Here is a 22,340-nt window from a genome sequence, read left to right on the forward strand (position 1 = left end):
ATAATAATAGTGGATGTGGACATGTTCACTGTGCCTTACACGTACCTCCTGGAAGGAATGTTTTATCTTTCCCAGTTTATAGAGGAGGAAACTGAGGCTCAAAGAGGTTAACGTCTCAGAACTAGTCAGTGGTAGTAGAGCTTGAATGTGAATCCAGGAGGATCCGATTCCAAAGCTCATGCTTTGATGACCATTCAGTACAGTCCTCTACTCTAATATTCATTCACCCCTAATCCATTTCCCATCATGTTCACTTTGGTGATGGAAATGTAGGGGGTTTAGTGAGTTTCTCCTGGTTACATTACCCCATTTTTCTTTTTTTGATCCTTGCTTATCAAAGCTCTGTTTTTATGGGTCAGGTGAGTGATAAGGACTGAAAGCTTTACGTTGATTCATCATACCTGGGACCAGGACCATGGGGTCTAGTCAGTTTAGGCTGCTCAGTTTCTTTATGATACATGTTTATTACAATTTTATCTTTTTTGAAGATAAGGTCTTGCTCTGCGCCCAGCCTGGTGTGCAGTGGCACAATCATAGCTCACTGCAGCCTTGAACTCCTGGGCTAAAGCTATCCTCCCACCTCAGCCTCCTGAGTAGCTAGGATCACAGGTATGTACCACCACACCCAGATATTTTTTATTTTTTGAGACAGGTTCTCACTCTGTTGCCTAGGCTGGGGTGCAGTGGCATGATCATGGCTCACTGCAGCCTTCACCTCCTGGGCCCAAGGGATCCTCCCATCTCAGCCTACCAAGTAGCTGGAACCACAGGCACGTACCATCACACTTGACTAATTTTTTAATTTTTGTAATGATGGAGTCTCCCCATGTTGCCCAAGTTGGTCTTGAACTCCTGGGTCCAAGTGATCCTCCTTGTCTCAGCCTCATAAAGGGGTGAAATTACAGGCATGAGTCAGCGCACCAGGCTTTTTAAATTTTCTGTAGAGAAAGGAACTCACTGTGTTGCCCAGGCTGGTCCCAAACTCTTGGCCTCAAGTGATCCTCCCACCACTCCGTAATCCCAAAGTGCTGGGATTATAGGCATGAGCCACTATACCCAGCATGTTTATTACTATTTTTAAGATGAATGTCATATGTACATACACATACAACAATGAATTTGGTGGATGGGGCCTAAAGTGTTTACTTTTTCCTAGTTTGTTTTTTCCTTAAGTTACTATTAAACAGGCTTCTATTTTATGAGCTATCTTTGAATATATTTCATCTTTAATTCTATTTTAATCACAAAACTAAGTGCTCTCTCAAATTAGAACTGACCATAAGGCACTAAAGAAAGGTTCACCCATTTGGTTTTTAAGTTTTTTTTTTTTTTTTTGAGACGGAGTCTTGCTCTGTCTCCCAGGCTGGAGTGCAGTGGCCGGATCTCAGCTCACTGCAAGCTCCACCTCCCGGGTTTACACCATTCTCCTGCCTCAGCCTCCCGAGTAGCTGGGACTACAGGCGCCCACCACCTGGCCCGGCTAGTTTTTTGTATTTTTTAGTAGAGACAGGGTTTCACGGTGTTAGCCAGGATGGTCTCGATCTCCTGACCTCGTGATCCGCCCGTCTCGGCCTCCCAAAGTGCTGGGATTACAGGCTTGAGCCACCGCGCCCGGCTTAAGTTTTTCTTAAAACATTCTATCAGGTTTTCTCAATGGTATGAACCACATGCAGGACAAAGCAAGACTACATGTAAATAAACAGCCTTTCATAATACATGGTATTAACCTTGAGAACTGTGTGCAAGTGTGTACACTCAGGAGGTTAGGTGATAAGTTATATGCCCAGTGTCCCTTTTCAGCTCATTGATTTGGATATACCCTTTGAGAGGGATTTTCATAATCATATTACCTATGGTTCATTTTTAAAAGTACATGTTGCTTCCTACTGCTTATACCACAGTAAAAAGACTGACTTGAGGCATAATAAAACTGGAAGATGAAATTGTTTCATCTCATAAAGCTGTGTTTTTTTAAGGCTCACTATGATATGCTCTGATGAAAAAAGCTGACATTTGGTTGTGCTGCCTAGCAACCACTATGCTATGATGTAAGCATGAGTGTGCATCTATGCCTAGGAACAGCTCCATGAGAACATGTTCTCTCTGTTGAAGTGATTGCACGTAAACAGGGATAAAAATTTAAATTCAAACCCTAAGTCACCAGATTTAAGAATAACCTCTCTAACACATTTAACACTCAAGTCCTGCTACACAGGTTCTTGATCAATGTACTAAATTCTCAGAAGACTATTTTGAACGACAAAAATGTTGGTTTGATTTTATGACATCAGGTCTACTGAAATCTAGCAATCTGATTTCTACAACTGATGAACTCAAAGGGCTTGAGTCCCAGCTCTGGTTACTCCCAGCATTTCTATTTAGAAGTCTCAAAAGTCTTCCCAGGAGTTTCCACTCTAATGTTCCCCCTACCCCAAGATACGATGAATAAACACAGGTATAGGGAAATTCCCCAACTGTAATAATTTAGTTAACATAATTTTCAAATCACTTTTTAATTTATAATTCAAACATTTTTCCAAAGGAAATTATCCACTTTCTTTCATTTAATTCTAAATGGTCCACCTAGTTACAGTTTTCATAATCTGCTTCTAAGAACCCAGAGAGAAGTAGCACTCTCTGGCCCTCCATTGCCTTGTTGACTATAGAAAAATTGGGTTAAGTGTGTTTTTGCTTTTCTCCTGGAAGGTGAGGCTGAATGTTTTCAAGCCAGTGATTCAAGAGGAGATAAGCAAGGGCCAACACTGGGACATTTAAAGCCTTTTGGCCAGCAGGTTCAGCCCCAGGAAATGAAGTTTGTCATTTCTAAATAGAAAGACTGGGTCAGACGATCTTGAAGTCTTTATTGTGTGCCCCCTTCTGCTCTGCCCCTAATTTTATGGTAGATTTTCACAGAATTAGATTTTCTAAAAATAAAAATCCCTTTAAACATCAACTGAAAAAAAGAGATAAGGGGGACTATTGGTTATCTTTATTTTAAAAATCAGAATTGTTGGCTGCTGCAGCAAGCTAGCTGATTCTACACTGGCAGTGCTGCAAAGCTTCTGGCCATGCAGTCTTTTCAACCTCATATCATCAGCCGAGCAAATTATCCTGAGAACTGACATAATTTATGTCTCAGGGTTCCTCTGTTTCTTGTTATATATTCACTGACATTTTTTTTTTCTCATCTTACCATAACCTACATCTTGAATTTTAATTTTGGAAAAGGTACAGCAAAGCACTTGGCTTTTAGTACTAGTTAATAAAATAGAAAAACTGTACTTTACAAATTCTAGACATTAGCTGGTCATAAAGCTTCCTTAATAAAGAACAGGTAGTTAAGACCAACCTTATGCTTCTCTTCAAAGTTCCTTTTGCCTATTATTTTACTTTTCTTCCTTATGAGATAAATAAGCTAGTTTGAAATAGCATAAGTAGGAAGCATAAAGCTCCTCCTTGGTCCTCATATTTTAACATGTACGTATAGGCATTTGTACATGGCATACACAAAATTTAAGAATTTTGAGAACATTTCAAGTTAAAATACAACACAGAATTTAGTAGGACTTGTGAATAGTTTCCCAAATAAATGCTCAACTGGCAATTACAACTTGTCAATGTCTACTGTAATCTAGTTTATTTAATTCTATGCTAATTTCAAACACACATTTACTGGCAGCAGGAGCCAAAACATACGTAGAGACACAGAGCCATATCAGCAAGCTCAAGAGGCACATAGTACTAGTACTAGTACTAGTGTGGATTCTCCTTAAATTATATTCACCTGAAATTAAATGTAATAATGTGAAGATCAACAAGATTTTAAAATACAGTACTAAAATGAAGATGTGCTACCTCAAGCATCATAGGCCCCAGTGCATCCTTGTCGATGACACCCTGCCCTGTAGAGGATACATCTGACTTCTGTACTTCATCTATGTTGGCAGCTGCTGCTTTCTCTGCAATAAACATAAGTGTGAATTAAATGGCAGTGCTATATCAAGGACAGAGTGACACAGAAATGTTTTTATTGTGATGATTTTTAAAAATCTCTAGTGGGATCAGATGCAGCTACAAAAGAGTTAGAGTACATCCCTGTTGCCCCTAAATGGGAGACACTGCTGGAAGCAGAAGCCAGAACATTAACTTTTCACCTCTAGAACCTGTGGCTCAGATCCCCTTTCAGGCTGCTCAGAAAATGAGTTTTGAGGTTTCCTGACAGTCCCCGACAGGCATTTTTTCCTATTATGAAACTGCTATATTCTATGGCACAATTAGCTTCTACTCAGGAGATTCCCCAAACTAGGATAAAGGAAGGTCTGTTGTTCAGAATTCAGTAGCATAATCAGAGACAGATTTGCAAACATTTGAAGAAATAACAAGGAGTCATAAACTGCTATGGCTGCCCCCATGGGACACTCTGCAATGTCTGCCTGGACTCTTTTACTGTTCCACTTCTGCTTACATTCCCATTTAAAGTGGCCAGGAAGATTTGGTCCCAATGCTTCTCCATCTAAGAGGTTAGAAGCACCCTACCAGAGACTTGGGGAATTGCAATGGCTGCCCTTTGATCTAGCAAAGAGGCACGTAATGTGTGCTCCTGGATGGAAACGTGCAAGGCAAATTTCAGGCTCATGAAGACAGGAAGGCCCCAGAAGACATTCTATCATAGAATGAGAACGTTTTGTGAAAAAGCTCACAGAAGAAAAAGATGCACACTTATCAACGTATGTGTAAAGCAGTTATTTCAAGAACACCAAAAAAAGTTTAAAGCATAACATATACATATCAACAACTTGCTAGAAAACAACACAAAATGTGACAATTATTTGTACCTGAATAAATTATATCCTTGTTTATACTGCATGTTATCATTGTAATTAAACGTAGAAATAGAAAACTGTAAATCAATTTAGCACTCAGAATTAACCTGCTTTCAGAACCTTAATAATTTTTTTGTCAAAAATATTTTATGCAGTATGTTGAAAATCTGTAAAGCCTAATTTATGGCTGAGAACCTAGAAAACAAATAGGAATTACGTGGGTCCTCCCAATCTTGCCATTCCCACGACAAAGCTTCCACAGAGCATGTTATCAATGGAAGGGGAAGATGACCTGTGCAGTTCAAGCTCAAACTCAGCCACTGAGAAGTATGACTCCAAGCAAGCTGCTTAAACTTACCTGTCTTCCATATATCAGGGACCGAGCTAAAGTAAATGGGATGATATGTGAAACACTCTTTAAAAATACAAAGAAGTTTTCAAATGTATCATAATACTAGCATATCTGTATTGAATAGTTCTTCCTTGAGTTCCATACGTAGTAATTTCTTTGCAGAGCTTATCATAAGCAGACTGTATCTGCTTTATCAACTCTCTAATATATTCCTGATTTACCTCCTTAGATCGAAAAAACTGTGACTGCCTATAAATAGAGATATGACTTGTCTGGTAGCCTTCATAACTCAATATTGGTAGATTTTTCAGTCCTTGCTTCGTTTCTGGCTTTGCTGCCTTTCCAAGCTCCTCACTGCGGGGTGCTGTACATTTGTTCTGTCTGCAGGCTTCGTCTCATCCCAATTCCTCAGTCAGTCCCTTCTGAGGCGGGAAATACCTCAGGGTCTCCAGCCACAGGATTGGTTTAGCCAGTTATTGTATGTGACTGCCCCCATCCCCTTTTCCTGGAATCTTTTTCATTGCCAAATAGACTCACAGTAAAATAAATGTGCACTGGGGCATACTTTTTAATTTTGTTGGCGGTTCGCTCTGTAAGGATGTTGATTTCTTTTCAAGATCTGCTCACTTTTCTACCCACCATTTCAGGAATAGGATTTGCACTGCTAACTGCTGCTTCATCTAATTTTCAAGGGCCATCTTGCTATGGGAGCTATGCTGGATTTTCCTTGAGCACCACCATCCACACCACACTCTGTGGGGTCTTCTTGGATGTGGACAGGGTGTGTACCTCTCTTAACAGTCCTTGTTGTAGAGGCCCCAGTGTGCCTCAGACCTAAGGATCCCTATGTTTCATGAATACTAAATCTCAAGGCCCATATAAAAGATGTCATAATTTGTGTGGTCCTACTGCATTTATTTCTTGATTGTCTTCAGTGTTGCGGCAGTCCATGTACAGGAGCAATGTGCTGACATACCACAGACTGAGTGATCCGCAGCCTTTCCTTCACTTAACTATTCACACGGGTCGCATTCTCCCATCAGGGGTCACATTCTCCCATCTTTCAGTAGCAGCAGTGATTCTCAAAATGCAATGGTAAACGTAAGACAACTGCCCTGGAGGGGGGTCTATCAGAATGTGCAGTGGGAACACACAGACAGCTTGAAAGGTCTGCTTCGCTGAGATTCGAATACATCTTCCTAGGAGGATATCCCCATTCTCCTGCCTCCTACAGCGTGACACACACAGTGCACAAAAGAGTAGGCTACCCCACTTGAAGGTAAGCTTTTTGAACTGTGTCTGGATCCTCAATAGCACCATCCGATTTCAGACCAGGTTTTCACTGCATCTATGGGGGCTGACTGAGAGGCTAGACCCACCACCAGCACTTCCTCCCAGACGCATGGGAGCAAGTGAGATCGAGGTGTGTGGAAAAAGAAAGTAATTTTCCGCTTTTGCCTCACTGGACCTCCAGGGTACAGGAGGAGTATACAATGGGCGGACAGGATCAAGTAATATGGGAAAGGGTTTCCTAAAAACTGGTCTTAAATAACAACCTTATCTTGCTATAGTCAAGAAGTTTCAAGGCATCTCATATTCTCTCAGGATTCCAAGTCCTATTATTCCACTGTTTTATTATTTTTAAGAATGAATTTAGTTTAGGTTAATGTTGGGGGGAGAGAGGGAGAGGAAACAATAGCTGCCAATCACAAAGGCAATCCTGCGCCTATCGGTGATCACTAGAAAACATCAGGCTATTTGGCACATGAGATTCTGATAGCACAATAGTAATGAATTATTGTTTTCTATGGTATCGATACTAATGCTGCATTTTTGGGCAAAACAGATACAAAATAATGATGTTCGTGATAGTAACCAAATTCTAGGCCTTTTAAAGACAATAAGTATGCCTTGTGAGATGTTTATGGTATCAGGGTATGATCATCTTTCTGAGGATCTAAATTCAGCCATCAACATTCTGTGTGATACAAAAACCTTACACCTAGATAACTCAATCAGGCAGGTTCCTCAACACTGGTTAAGTTTTCGTGCCTGGGTATTCCAAATTCTAGCAACATGCTCAGGCAAAGAATTTTAGACTTTTGTCAAAGGTTATGTAGAATCAGGATCAAATCTGTACAGAATTTTATTTTTAGGAATTTATAGATCAGATATAATTTGGGGTAAAGGCCTACGATTTAAATTGGGAGATTATTTAGATCTCACAAAACATGTATTTGAGGAACAACTGGAGGAAAGCCTGGATAAAAATAATTATTACCCTGAAACATTATTTATAAATGCGAAACATGCTGTTTTATTCTTTAAAATATTCAACTGATAAATATTTAAGAGGAAGAAAGCAGCAACTAACAGCAGTAATGGAAAATGAGTGGCCTATGTGAGCCCACATGAGGGAATAGAACAGTGACACTGGGATGGGCAGAGTAGCCTGTGTCTGTGTGTCTGGTCTGTGGCCTGCACTGTCTATGCAAGGGAAGCAAAGTGAAAAATCTTCGTCCGCTGAGGGCTCACCCTCTCTCCAGGAGGGCAAAACTATTACAACCCAACCAAATGAAGACAACATAGGGCTAAACGGCAAGCCCTCGGTTCAAAAAAGGGATGGAAATGGCTGGACATAGCTGAAAGTATTTCACATATGTTGTAACCGAATTGGATTCTGCAGGATATGCAAGTGGACAGCAAGAAAACAGGTGGGGACGGATGTGTGGCTGGCATCGGGCCACTACAAAATTTCAGCCTGGCTTGAAAGCCTATGGTAAGGAACACTGGTGAAACGTTGATCTAAGCTGGAACTCTAGCAATCTCAGACAGAAAATAAAACAACAAAGGTGTTCACAAGATCAGCCTAAATGTATATTAGAGGAAACTGTGATTTGAAAGAAAATTCCAAATGAGTTTATAGGTTACTTGCAAGAAAAGTTTTAAAAAGTGTTGCAATATTTACACAAATGCTATTTATATATATTAAGAGAATGGGAAATTTTTATTCCTCATAAAGTAAGGAAATATAAGAAAAAAGGGTAAAGAATTCAGAGCTTCTTACTCTTATCCTTGCAAGAATGAAACATCTATTTTCTAGCTAATTTGTCATCTATTCTTTAATTCTGTATTGAATTTGTGCTTTGACCATTTCTCAATATTTAAAAGAAAAAAATCAATAATATGAAGTGATAGAAAACACTCAGAAATAGGGCTTTACCAATGTAATTGGAATCTAAATTAAACTGGTCCTAAATTTATGTTATTTGGGTACTTTTCATGAAGTAATTACTACCTCTGTTGAATGTTCAGTTGAGCCTTGAAATTATACAGGAGGAGGAAAAAGAAGCGAGGAAGGGAGGAGGAAAAAGAAAAGGACTCTTTAGAGAGATACTATTATGTTAACCGGACATATACTGGTATCTTGACAGAGCATTTCAGTAACGAGTATGCTGTTTTTATGTACCAGATATAAATAAGCTTAAATCCTTCGATATTTATACTCCTGTAAGTACAGCATTACTATACTAAAACACACTATTTAATATTTTTAAATAAGGCAGTTTTCTCAGTGGTCACAAACTATATTTACTTTTCTATATTTTGCATCCATTAACCATAAAAATATATTGTTACAAAAATATCCTTCAGTAAACTAAACAGTAGAAATCTCATCTCAGAGTTTCATACGATCAAAACCTTATGAAATCTCATTATTACAGATGGAACTCTTTTTAAATCAGAGAAAGAGATGATAAAATCAAATTTTCAGAGACTACTAGAAGATTTCTTCTAAGCCCTGACTTCATTATTTCTTCCTGCTACGCTTTTGCCATTAAAGTTATTCTTTTTATTGTATTAAATTTTTTTTTTTTGGTAGAGACAGGGTTTCACTCTGTTGCCCAGGCTGGTCTTGAACTCCTGGGCTTAAGCAATCCTCTCGCCTTGGTCTCCCAAAGTGCTGGGATTACAGGCATGAACCACCATGCCCAGTCCCCAAACTTATCCTTTTTAGATAAAGAACACGACCTAATAAAGTAACAATGAAAATAATAATTCTATCCTTGTCTTCCTCACTCCCAAAAGACTTAAAAAAAAAATCATGAAATAGCTCTGATCTTTTTAGACCTGATCAGCAGGAAGTAGCTATGATCTTTTTAATAGCGCCCAGTTTTACAAATGCAGAACTCTGATTGGAGAGATCATCCAAGGAGGCTTCTATAATCTTTTTCTGACTCGCCTTTTCCTCCTGGGTGGCTGTTTGAAGAGCAATCCCTCACGATCCCCTTCTCCATTTGCCCGTGCTCCAGAAATCCAATACCAATTAATTAGATTTCCACTTTCAAAGCGAAGAACAAAACCCCATCTCTTCAGGGACCATGTTAAGATGAGTCATACCACAAACTGGGGAAAAATCATTAATATTATATTCCATATGTTTTTTGTAAGTAATTATTATTCATGCTTTCTCTTAGAACAAAAGAAAAGGTAAACAGGGAAAGAATTTCATCCTAGAAATACAAGTGATTTGAAAATACAAGGAAAAAATATTTATTTTTTGAAGCAGCTGTATTAAATTGCTCATTGGCATGTATAGGCATAAATTTGTTATTTATTTGTTTATTTTTAGAGACAGCGTCCCACTATGTTACCAGGCTGAAGTGCAGTGGCTATTCACAGGTGTGATCATAGCACACTACAGCCTTGAACTCTTGGGCTTAAGCAATCCTCCTGACTCAGCCTCAAGTAGCTGAGATTATTGGCAAATGCCACCGTGCTCAGCTTCAGGCATAACTTGAAAGTAAAATTCCAGTCTTCTGGTAAGAACAACAATAAATTAGAAACTGATCCCAGCAAAAACTTAATTTAGTTTTTAAAAAGTACATTTAAATATTTTTAAATTATCAAGTGATGTTTCTTTAAAAAAAGGCCTTTACATATCTTCTGAAGTATCATTTATTAATTTTGGTTGCTTATTTAATCTCATAGTATTAAGTACTCTTAATCAATTTTTTATTAGGCAACTGAACTGAGATTATGAATTCAGAGAGTCTTTCCACAAAGCATTACCAGAACAGAGTTCTAACCCTCCACCGGGGTGGCAGTCATGCTCAAGGGACAGCCACATAATTGTTCTAACTCCAGCAGCAGCAGTGGCAACCATCACTGATTACTTAAAAACCTAAACGCTGCTAAATGTCTCCCATTATAGGGACAGGGTGACACTGTCGTTATGGTAGAAATTGATACTCTTGCTTTTTCCTTTTTTGGGGATCATCTGAAGAGGCTGTAGAAAACGTGTAGAAATTAGTCTATCTTTAAAAAGTCAGAATCCAAACAAATGTCACTCACTCTGTAATAATGAATCTACTGAAAGATAATCCACAGGGTATGTACACAGATACAGAGACATTTTAAGGCTGCCCATGTTTAGGGAACCCTGAAGTGTAAAGACAATTAAGAATTTAGGTTATCTTTCTGTTTGGTCAAGCCTGAGGACAGTTGTTTTTACAGAAGCTGTATTATTTAAATTAGATAGAATCTTTGACTAAAATGGAATCTGATACTTTGTGTAGGTTTTATGATTAATTCCTCTGCTTCAAAGTGAGTAAAATCACTCACCTAGAAATCTACGAATTTTTCAGCAGACTGAGTCAAACACAAGTCTAATTACCTCCACAACAAATTTGATTTGAAGATTCTAATGGGAAAACATCCACGATTTCTATCTTTTCCTGCATTAAGAAACTGGATGTTTCAGGTGAAGTGACTGTCAAAGCCAGCAGCAGTGAGACCTACGCAGAGCAAAGAAGTCACTGAAACAATGATGGGTAGTTTCTGACCAAGCACTATAGATGAAATATTACAGAAAAGTTATGTAGCATCTCAAAGGTTCTAGAAGGTAAAATGAGAGAATTATGCATCTGCACCCAACTAAAATTAGAAAAGCTGCCATATGGCTTTGTGAAGCCAGCAGCACATTCTTATTCATTAGGAAGCATTCTGCTAACATAAAAACACAAGGCCCTTCCTGTGCTCTCCAAATGTGTTTATCTTTTCAACATTAATGCACTATATATCATCAAGCTGCTGAAGTCTCCTGCCGTGCATATTAAAAGCGCGCAGCTGCACTTTCTTTAGTAGTGGGAGGAACCTAAGCCTCAAGTTGCCTCCCTCTTTTTCTGACATTGAGCTTCTTCTTAACATCATGATTTCCCTTTAGCATGAAGAAATAGCAAAATTAACCAATCTGAAGGCCATCTTCACCCAGCAAACCCCTCTTACTCTCTGCTTTAGAGAAAGCAACATACTTAGTTTCGTTTTCATCAATGGTATAAGGTTTGACTACTTAAGTAGAACTAAAAATCATAGTCCCAAGTTTGAAATACATAGGCCTACTTTTAAAATTAATGTACTATAGCAGCCAGAATAGACTTTGAGTATAACTGGCTAGAAAATGCTTTTGTTCATAGGAATTCACCATCATTCCCTCTGCTATTGCTCATATATATTACTATTTAATAGCCCACTTCATATAGTACCTATGAGTACTGCATTTACTGATAGGTAAAATGGGCAGTGGAAAATCTTTCACAAGCTATGTGAGTTAACAATTTGTCCAAAATCTTCCTTTTATATAATCCAAATTCCTGCACGTCACAGTTCATGTCCTATAGGAGCTTAAATTTAAAGATCAACTGCAGAAGAAAAAAAATACTTAAGCACACAGTAAACAATGTAGACACTGAAACAACCCATGGAAACATGGCTTCAGGAAGTGCTTCAAGTTAGTGAACTGAAAGCCAACAAGTATTAAATATTATACATATTACATTTATTATGGCAGCATTCATTCATTCCCTGATAGGATAATGGTGCATCTCTACTTGTATCTTCCACAGCAATGGAGTACTGAGAGGTGAAGGCAAAATAAAAGACAAAAACTGCTATTTCAGAGTGAATTCTAATTTATTGGGCTCCACTCACTAAAGTTTTGGGAGTTACCTGAACAAGGAAATAAAGGAATAACATACAAAAGCTGCTATTTCAGAGTAAATTCTAATTTATTGGGCTCCACTCACTAAAGTTTTGGGAGTTACCTGAACACAGAAATAAAGGAATCATAATTTGCTTAGAAAGCTGAAAGGTGAAATTAAGATTAGATGAAAGAAGGAAAAAACATCAATGGATGTGACAGAAATGAGAAGTGAGGTGAGGCTCGAAGTCATCACTTATTCAGAAGATTATGAGTAAGCCTGTCAAAAGACCAAATTATAAAAATGTTTTATTTCTTCCAAATATGAATGTCAACTCAAAAGCAAGGCCAACAAAGTTACACTGTAGGAGTACTTAATAAAGTTTCTGATAAATAGGTTAAAATATGAAAATCATATTAAAAAGTTGTCTCTAAAATTCTAAGACTTTGGTCTTAGTTGTACAACTTTTTAAATCTCTTAAATCACAATTCTGTTTATTAGCACAGTAAACCTCATCTCCCATTATTCCTAGCTAATACACCATAGCAATATTTAGTATCTATCTCCCCATATGCATCATATTCTTTCAAGATTTTGAGCATTCTCTCAGATTGTTCCATTGGCACAGATGCCCTTCCACCCCTTCTCTTGGAAGATGCCACCACGGCTCCAGAAAACTCATGTCGACGAAGTTAGGCCCCTGCTGCTGTGCTTCTATGATGCCCTATGCCAATCCCCACCTTAACGTTCCCCTCACCACTTTGAAATGATCTGTTTTCATGTCTGTCCCTTTTCACTGCATTGCTAACTCCTTGGCTGTAAGCAATGACTTTTTATTTGCTGCTTGGCACATAGTGGGTGCTCAATGATGTTGTGTTAATACTGAACACAGTATTCACAGCTGTAAATACAGTTTCACAGCTGGAGCTAAAATTAAATTCCATTTAGCCAGGGCTGAAATCTCACAAATGTCTCTTTCGAGGTATCTGTTTTGAAGAGCTTTACCATATACCTAACATAGTGGAGGTTCATTTTAAGACTCTGATTTTTTATTTTTGGAGTCAAAGTATTAGGTAGAGATGGGATGAGAAAAAAGGTCAGACCATATTTGTTAAGGACATCAAGAATAACAGCTCAGGTGGTCAGGCCAATGAGAAGGCCTTCTCTACACCAAGATATGAAGTTTAAAAGCCCCAGCCAGCCTACTTGACTAGTCCAGATTCTCATCTAGTAAGTTACAACCTACTTCACAAAAGAAGTGATTTGGGTAACAGACATTTTTTTCAGTCCTTGGGATTTTCCCGGCCACTCACAGCTCTTAAGAAAATAAACCTACCCAAGTAGAGGTGTACAAATTGTCACATTTGCCTGGGGAGCCAGGATAAAAGAGCACTCCATCGGGTTTCTTGTACCTCTCACGCAGAGTGCTGAGAGAAGCCTTGGATTCTAAGGATAAGGTTAACAGCTGATAGAGGAAAGCCACCTATAAAGCAGCGCTTTATAAAGTGGGATTGGCCGAAGGGTTAAAATCCCTGGAGAGGCTGCCAAGGTTCTTCCTGTCTTATTCAACTTTGAATATCCATTGACTAAAATAACCCTGACTGCCCTAAAGATGGCTAATAAACATGTAGGGAAAGACAGAGGTAAGGATGAAGGAAAGGAAGGGGCTGGTTACTTCCTGCTGTCTCTTCTTTCTGGCTCTGCCACCAACCCTCATTTCCATGAAGCTTGCAAGGCTTCACTCCCAGGCCTGTTTCACTTTAATGGTGGCTATCTGGAGGGGTGTCTCTCAAGGCATCGAAAGGACTGAAAACCATCCTAGTACCTGACCTTCATTTGTCTTCTGGGGCCAAATCTCCCATGCCTAAGAATCCTCCCTGCTCCTCACTTCCTTTTCACTGACATCTTGCTCCCTGATTCATTTTCTGTTCCACTTCTCAGACCTGCTTGCATTTCTCTCCTTGTGTTTTTCTCCCATCTGGTTATCTTTTCCTTCCAGTTTCTCTTTACAGACACAGGACCTGATGTCATTCTGAAGAGACTGCTACAACTCATCATATGTAGACTCTTCTCCTTTCCCCCACTGAGATTCTAACAATATCATAGAGAGGTTGAAATTCCCGGTTTCATTTTGCTTACTACCATCTACTCCCAGTTTTCGCATTCTAGCATTTGCTTGAGCAATCATGGGAGGACCTCACTAGTGTGCTTTTCAAAAAGCAGGTGCTCCCAATTTAAAGTACCTAATGCAAAAAGCTGATAATAGAACACAGAATCATCCAATTTAGAGCCTAAAATATTATGCTAAATCATATTGCAGCAGAGAAAGCAAAGCAGTGATAACAATGGGAGAACTCTGCATAAATATATGCAGCACCATGGCTCTGGCCAAGCAATGAAGGCACAGCGAGAATGGGGCTGAGGGGACAGCAGACTCCAGGGAGCAAAACAAGAAAGACAATGGGAACAAAGGAAGTAACTGTAAGGTGAGTGCAGGTTGCTTGTAGCCAGGGTGCAAGTTCTCTGTGAACAGGGTCATGGGGCACGTGGTGGGGTGGAGTGGAGGTGGAACAACTCCAGAGGCAGGCTCCAGAAAAGCTTACAATCTGACACCACCCAAATCTCCCACAGGCAAAGATCTCTAGTAGCCAAGAATTTGCTTCAGTCAAATCAACTCTGGAAAGCTGATTGCTAAGACAAAAACTAGGTAATTCCTAAGTGAACACTTAAGGAGGAAAATAAGAGGGTATATGAGAATAGGTCTGTCTAGTTTCAAGTACTTTTTTGGCCATTTGAACAATTACTACAGGCACAGTTTACCATTTCTTGTGATTTTCCAACTGTCATTATTTGTTGTGTCATTTGTCCTTCTCTACATGTATGTTTATTTTCTGCCTGGTTCACAGGATTTTTTTAACCTGTTAGAAACTATGTATAGGAATGCAGCCACCTAACAATGAAAACACATATAAATCATAAACCTAACTACACACACACACACACACACACACTCTCACTCTCACTCTCTCTCTCTCTCCGGAGAAACCCATCTTGGGGAAAGGAGCCCAGATTTATCCTCCAGGACGTCAAGAAAGGATGGTGTAAAAAGTTTACAATCCTGGGTCTAAGTTCACAATTCAGGGACTTTCTGTTAGAAGGTCTATGTTCTTCATAACAAAACTTCTGTGGGGAAAACTACATAAGGAATAATATTCATATCATATAGAAACAGATTCTATTCAAATGCTTGAAATAGCTTTAATTTTGAATTCACATTTTTACATACAAAGTGTATATCCTCCCTCCCCACCCTCCTCCCCTGACCAGCTAATCTCAGAATGGTCCCCAGTCCTTATGAACTCGGCACTACCAAGGCCCCTCAGATCACAGCTGACCGCACAGGGCAAGGTGCTGTGAGAGACAAGACTGTTATGCAGTATTCATCTTCTGCACCAAGATCATCAGGGCCCTCTTCCAGAAGAGAGCTGTTACCTGGGGATGGCATCAAACTGTCTATACCAAATGCGAAGTAAAGTCTGGTAAAATAAAGGACCTGATTTCTTTTGAAGATCAAAAATACGCTACTACAAAATTTTTAAAAGCAAGGTTTGTGTACGTAACAAACAAACCTGATTTGTATTTACAGACAAATTTACAGCATGTCTTATTGTGGAACATGCTCACTGTATTGAGAGTAAGAAATCAGGTAAAACAGTAGACAAGAAGAAAGACTAGGAAGCATTTGGAAAATAATTCCAAAGTAGATCTTCCTAATTTGTAAAAATGTGAATTTTCTTTATTAACATTTTTATTAACACCTAAATTCAAAGGACATTCTAGAAAAAGAGGTCCTGTCAAATATCCATTCAATTACTGCATTTCATATTGACAACAGGAAGAGCTTTAAATACATCTTTAAAATGACCCTTTAAATACCTTACAGCATAAACTCTCTCCAATTTAAGCAGGAATGGCAGTGAATCATCAACCAACCTTCCACAACTATTTAAAGCAGTAGGGAATTAAAAAGAACACAAGGACTGGTGTCACTCAGAAATTGACATGCCTCAACCAGGCAGCAGGAGAGGCGGTGAGGGCCTTAGAAAAGGCTGGCACTTCCACACTGCAAAGCCCAGCACAAGTGTGAAGGAGAGGTGGTTACAATTTGCATGCTGAGGTCAAAGTGACATTAACAAAGGTCAACATTTACAGTATTTCCTAAATTTGGTATCCAGACGGACCTTTCTACAACCAAATCCTCTCCTTTTCTTATTTTATGTAATTCTGCAGCAAATTCTGTAAACTGAGGGGAAAAAATGGTAATACCCCCAGTAATTTAGTAATTCCCTGAGATTTTATATCAGTTATGTGCTCTCAAATACAAGGACTGTTTAAGCAATCAAATCCACTTGCAAGAAATCAGAACAAATGTCTATTTAAAGTCTAACAATTTTCCAATAGATGTTATGGAAAAGTTTGAGCCACAATGGACAGATATACAGACTGTGAGCACCCTGGCTATGGATGGATAAGTCAAAAAGGAAAAACTCTCAGAAAATTAATTATGATCATCCATATAGGCCATAGAATATATCACAATTCAGTATCTAATTATAAATATGAAAAAGACATAGTAATTAAGTTACTCCCTATCAAATTAACTGGTGTAAATTACCTTAAAATTAGTTTTGTTTTACACATATTAACCACAAGAGATGTTTCTCCACCATTCTACAACCATTCAAATAATGAAATAAAACAAAATCCTCATAAAATTTCTTCTTCTTTCAATTTAATTATCCTACATAAGCTTCTAGAGGCTAACTAATTTAGTAATATACTATCATAAAGACTTCAGAAAAGTTCTACCCAATGGCATTTTTCCCCCAGTAGCAGTTTGAAACAACAAGCTTAGCTTCAATGCAGATGCATGGGTTGAATCCAAGAAACCTGTTTCTGGAAATCCTGACTGCCAGGTGATGGTTTACAGGTGAGGCTGAAGATGACTGATATGACAGCTGGGCAGGTCCAGTTTTCAGAGCCATAACAAGAACAGAAGATAGGCTGTTTTTTGTAGACTGATAGCCTGGACAAGAGGATGATGGTGTACTCATTTCATATGTAATTCACCTACTTCTCAAATAAACTGAATATTGGCTTAGATTTGCTTTTTCAAAAACACATTGTGTGTTGTTTTTAAACTATATCAATGGACAGTGGGCTTCCCAGAGATTGGAATGGTGGCAATTTGTCAGTTCTGTATTGCCAAGGAAAATATTTGGCTGCATATAGGGTTTCCTGAGAGCAAGTTAGTACACGACCTCAATCTTTTCCAAGCTTATCATAATGCCGTAAGGCTGTGCTGATTCAGCAAAGCAATCCATAATCACTTGCAAAATGCCCCTGCTTCACAGGGATGTTATGAGACTTAATAAAATAATGCATGTGAAGCACTCTTAGCTCTACAGAAGAAAGGCAGGAAGTAATAATATCATTCTGCATTTATAATGACAAGCAGTCTTACAATGGCAAAAATCTAATAGACCTGTTCACAAATTACAAATAAAAACTAGCTTAAATAATTTAATATAATTGTACAACAAAAAAACCTGGAATCATTTCAGTCTGAAAAGTGGAATGAACAGACTTCATAAGGCTAAGTCAAAATGAAAAGAAATAGACAAGTTTCTACTAAACAGAAAGATTATATTCCTTTGTAAGAGATTAGAAATGGAATCAGAAACTTACAAGAAAGAAAAGTGTATTTTATTAAAATTATTTTGTGACACTGCTGTTATGAATTAAATTTAGTTATATTTCTATGGCTTTTTTCTTTCTTTCTTTCTTTTTTTGAGATGGAGTCTCACTCTGTTGGCAGGCTGGAGTGCAGTGGCGAGATGTCGGCTCACTGCAACCTCCGCCTCCCGGATTCAAGCAATTCTCCTGCCTCAGCCTCCTGAGTAGCTGGGACTACAGGTGCGTGCCACCATGCCTGGCTAATTTTTGTGTTTTCAGTAGAGACGGAGTTCCACCATGTTGGCCAGGATGGTCTCGATCTCTTGACCTCGTGATCCGCCCGCCTCAGCCTCCCAAAGTGCTGGGATTACAGGGGTGAGCCACCGTGCCCGGCCTTCTATGGTTTTCTTACTAATAAATTTTAAATCAAAGTCAGTATTAAGAGTAATAAAATTTCTTCAGTTATCAATGATAAAACTGATTTAACTCTCAGTGGAATAAAACATGAATACTTTACCAAAGGTACATTGTTTCTTTTTTAAAAATTAAAATAATGCTGGATTTTCTTTCTTTTCTTTTTCTTTCTTTGCCAACAGTATTTGTCTTATGGATGGGAAATACCTATTTATTTTTCCTCGGGACACGCCCAGCCAAAGGAACACGATGCATTAAATTTCACTTCATTTGGGGTGTCTCTACCAGAGCTGGCCACGTTGAGGTGGCATTGCTAGGCTCTTAGGTGCCACTGACTTCACTGGATAGTGACAGGCCTTCTTGGTTCAGCAGATGCCATCTTCTCAAGGAAATCTCAGAATTTCAGGGGATCCAAGCTGTTTACCCTTTGTGCTTCCACAACATGACCATAATATCATTTACTGTATCATATAAATTGTCTGATTTGATCTAGATCTCCTCAGAATTCCCTCCATTGTCCAGTCTCTGAGCCAGAAATTATGTTTTTCATCTGTGTATCTCCATCGACCATGCAACTGCTGACCATGTAGACACCACGTAGACCCAAGTGACCCACACTCTGGAGAAAACAGTTTCCCTCAAATGGGCTGAGCAGGCTGTACAGCATCAACTTCAAGCACATGGGACAAGGAATTTTACTCTCTAATTTTCATTTGTAATTTTGTTTTAGAGAAGTAGTTTATGTTTTCTTTTTAAAAAATACGTGATATTAGATGGTGGAAATGCAAAGAGGAAAAAGACAAGCTCTGTCTTTTATAGGGCTTAGGGTGCACTGCCATGGTTAAGCCAAGTGCTGAAATGGGGTTAGTGGATTATCGTGATTAAAGTGTTAGGGATTTATGAACAAAAGAAAAATTAAAATTCGAAATTTGTGAATTCATAAGTATTAAAAAGGTTTTTCTTTATTTAGCTAGAAGACTCCGCTTGTTTGGAGAGTATAGGAAATAGCATTGATCTGGAAGCTGAATAAAGAAAGACTGTAATTATCTAAGATTTTCACTAAGAATGCTTTCATCAGAGAATGAACATAGCAAAGCTGATTACATAACTCAAAATAAACTTCCATCAACACACCGGAACAATACACACACCCCAGGATGCTAACAGGGCCTAATTAGTTCTCTGAAGTATAACAGCTCGAAAAAATTTTTGAAAAATAAAAATGTGAAGATTAATAATCTTTTACATTATCCTCTCAGGATAAATCTAATTGCCAAGGAAATTAGACTTACAAGTCTCAAAAATTCAGGTTAAGAACATACCCTATAGGAATAAAAATAAATTTGTTAATTTTTCAAAATTAAACCCAGTTAAGTGGTAGTCCTGGAGAAAAACCTACATGCATGGAACTACAAAAGCATCTATACAAAGAGGAGTTATATTATCTGTCCTTTCTAAAGAAACTATGAGTCACTAAGTCAAGAATGGAATTAAAACTCATTGGTGTCTAGATCTTTGCTCTCATGTATCCGAATATGGATTGGGAGCTCAATTAAAAACCTTGATTTCCAAAAAAAGAGAGGGTTTAGTGGAGTATATGAAAGTATCTAAGGGGCTCTTCAGATGAATTACTATAATCAACTATTCATAAGAAGGAAAGTAAGGCCGGGCGTGGTGGCTCATGCCTGTAATCCCAGCACTTTGGGAGGCTGAGGCGGGTGGATCACATGACGCGGAGTTCGAGACCAGCCTGGCCAACATGGCAAAATGGTGTCTCTACTAAAAATACAAAAAAAATTTAGCTGGGCGTGGTGGTGGACGCCTGTAATCCCAGCTACTTGGGAGGGTGAGGCAGGATAATTACTTGAACCCAGGAGGCAGAGGTTGTAGTGAGTCAAGATCGCTTGGGTGATGGAGTGAGACTCTGTCTCCAAAAAAAAAAAAAAAAAAAAAAAAAAAGAAAGTAAAAGTTGGAAGAAGATGAACATTCAAACAAATAACTACATTATAAATGAGAAAAATCAAGGCAATGGGAGTCTAAAAGTCAAGGATCATTCTGTGGAGGATACCTTTGGTAAGGGAGCTAAAAGCGGTGGACATAACAGCAAGAAAACTAATTTAGAAGCTGGTAGGTACATGACTTCCACATAAGAATATCTGATACTGCAGGTCTTTACAAACACTGACACCAGGTCCATACACTTTCAGCTTCATCATGAATGACTTCTCCCACTCTCACTTCAGGGGTCATTTCAAAAAAAAAGTTAAATTGCTCATCATTTGTGTACTTTAAAAAAAATATGAAAATAGTCTGTGTCCCATAGGCAAGGAATAGGCAGAGAGTATATTCTTACAATTCTGAGTGACTACTATAATGAATAGACAGAAATCAAAGATGAAAGTTCTATCACTTTGAAGCCACTAAAGTAGTAACAAAAACTCAAATGTCCATCTGGTTAGCCAGGTAATATGCATTCCCTTCAGTACTGAAATAATGCCAGTCAAAAGAGAGACAGGGTGGATTTCTATCCACCCCTCAAGCTGCACACATGGCCTCACCCACATTTCCTAGCCCCCCCACTTAGAATATTCTCTGGCATAGGGAGCTCCTAGAAAATGAGACTGAGTTTTCCCCTGAACAGATGAACCTTACATTAATTCTTCATGTAATATAAGACCCATCATTTACCTATACAGTAGCCTTTGTCTCTAAGAAAAGGAAGAAGAGAGAGGGAGGGAGAGGGAGAAAGAGACATACACAAGTGGGATATGTTTTTATAGAAGTGAGAGGGACCCATGAGAATCTCCTGTGAGATTAAAAGAGATAAACTGAGGGGTTTCTAAAGACTGAAAAGGCCAGGGACGGTGGCTCATGCCTGTAATCCCAGCACTTGGGGAGGCCGAGGTAGGTGGATCACCTGAGCTTAGGAGTTTGAGACCAGCCTGGCCAACACGGCAAAACCCCATCTCTACTAAAAATACAAAAATTAGCTGGGCATGGTGGAGGGTGCCTGTAATCCCAGCTACTTGGGAGGCTGAGGCAGGAGAACCGCTTGAACCTGGGAGGCAGAGGCTGCAGTGAGCTGAGATCGCGCCACTGCACTCCAGCCTGGGTGAGAGAGCGAGAATCTGTCTCAAAAAACAAAAATAAAAACAAAAAATAAAGACTGAAGACAACATGGAGAGTTGAAACCAAGCTTTACTTATATTTCAAAGAATACACTTCCAATTGTATCTGTATCTGGAATACTATTTAGTAGTTTTTAAGATTTGCAGAAAGTTTGTGACTTTTCCTTTATTTTACTTTGTTATTAGCAATAACAATCCTTAGTCCCCAAAGAGTTGAGCATTTGCTTCAGGGACAACTGTACATAAAAATCTGAATTTTGTGCTACAGTGGACCAGAGGAAAGGGGAAAAAATAAAGAAATAAAGTGATGGCTAGAGGAAGACAGCAGAATGGGAAGCAAGTGACTTATGAAGTAAAGGAAGGAACTTTGCCAGAGTCTTAGAAGAGTTACTCTGCTAGCCTGAGCCCTTGGTAGCGCCTGGCTTCCAGCCTGTGCATGCGCCTGTGACTGGACAACCCCACCACCCACGGCCTGCCCCTCTGCTCCTAAGAGTCTTGGCTGGTATTTCATGGCAGTGGAGGCCTGGAAGGGGAGGAGCCAGAACACTACCAGGGCAGAAAGGAAGGAAGAGGCAACCACACTCCAGGCTTCTCTGGAAATCCAGATCTTCCCAAGAAATACATGGATGTGTTGATCAATTAGCCTCTATAGTGTCCCTCCTTGTAATAAACATTGGGTCAGTGGTTCCCACCTTTTGGGGTACAAGGACTCTTTTAAACATCAATAAAAATGGAGACCTGACCAGGCGCAGTGGCTCACGCCTGTAATCCCAACACTTTGGGAGGCCAAGGCAGGTGGATCACGAGGTCAGGAGTTCAAGATCAGCCTGACCAACATGGTGAAAACTCGTCATTACTAAAAATACGAAAATTAGCTGGGCATGGTGGCGCATGCCTGTAATCCCA

At 39.0% G+C, this 22,340-nt stretch overlaps 1 protein-coding gene across 12 annotated transcripts in view; it reads right to left on the minus strand.

Moving 5' to 3' along the window:
• NCOA2 (nuclear receptor coactivator 2) overlaps positions 1–22,340 on the minus strand; it is a 306,182-nt gene that overhangs the window by 69,777 nt on the left and 214,065 nt on the right. For all 12 annotated transcript variants that reach the window (XM_033203006.1, XM_033203007.1, XM_033202998.1 and 9 more), the window contains one exon: positions 3,856–3,959. In XM_033203006.1, coding sequence (XP_033058897.1) covers positions 3,856–3,959 — 104 coding nt within the window. The remainder of the gene's footprint in view (positions 1–3,855; positions 3,960–22,340) is intronic.

The sequence above is a fragment of the Trachypithecus francoisi genome, unplaced genomic scaffold, assembly GCF_009764315.1.
Source record: "Trachypithecus francoisi isolate TF-2019V2 unplaced genomic scaffold, Tfra_2.0 Lachesis_group7, whole genome shotgun sequence".
Lineage (NCBI taxonomy): Eukaryota > Metazoa > Chordata > Mammalia > Primates > Cercopithecidae > Trachypithecus > Trachypithecus francoisi.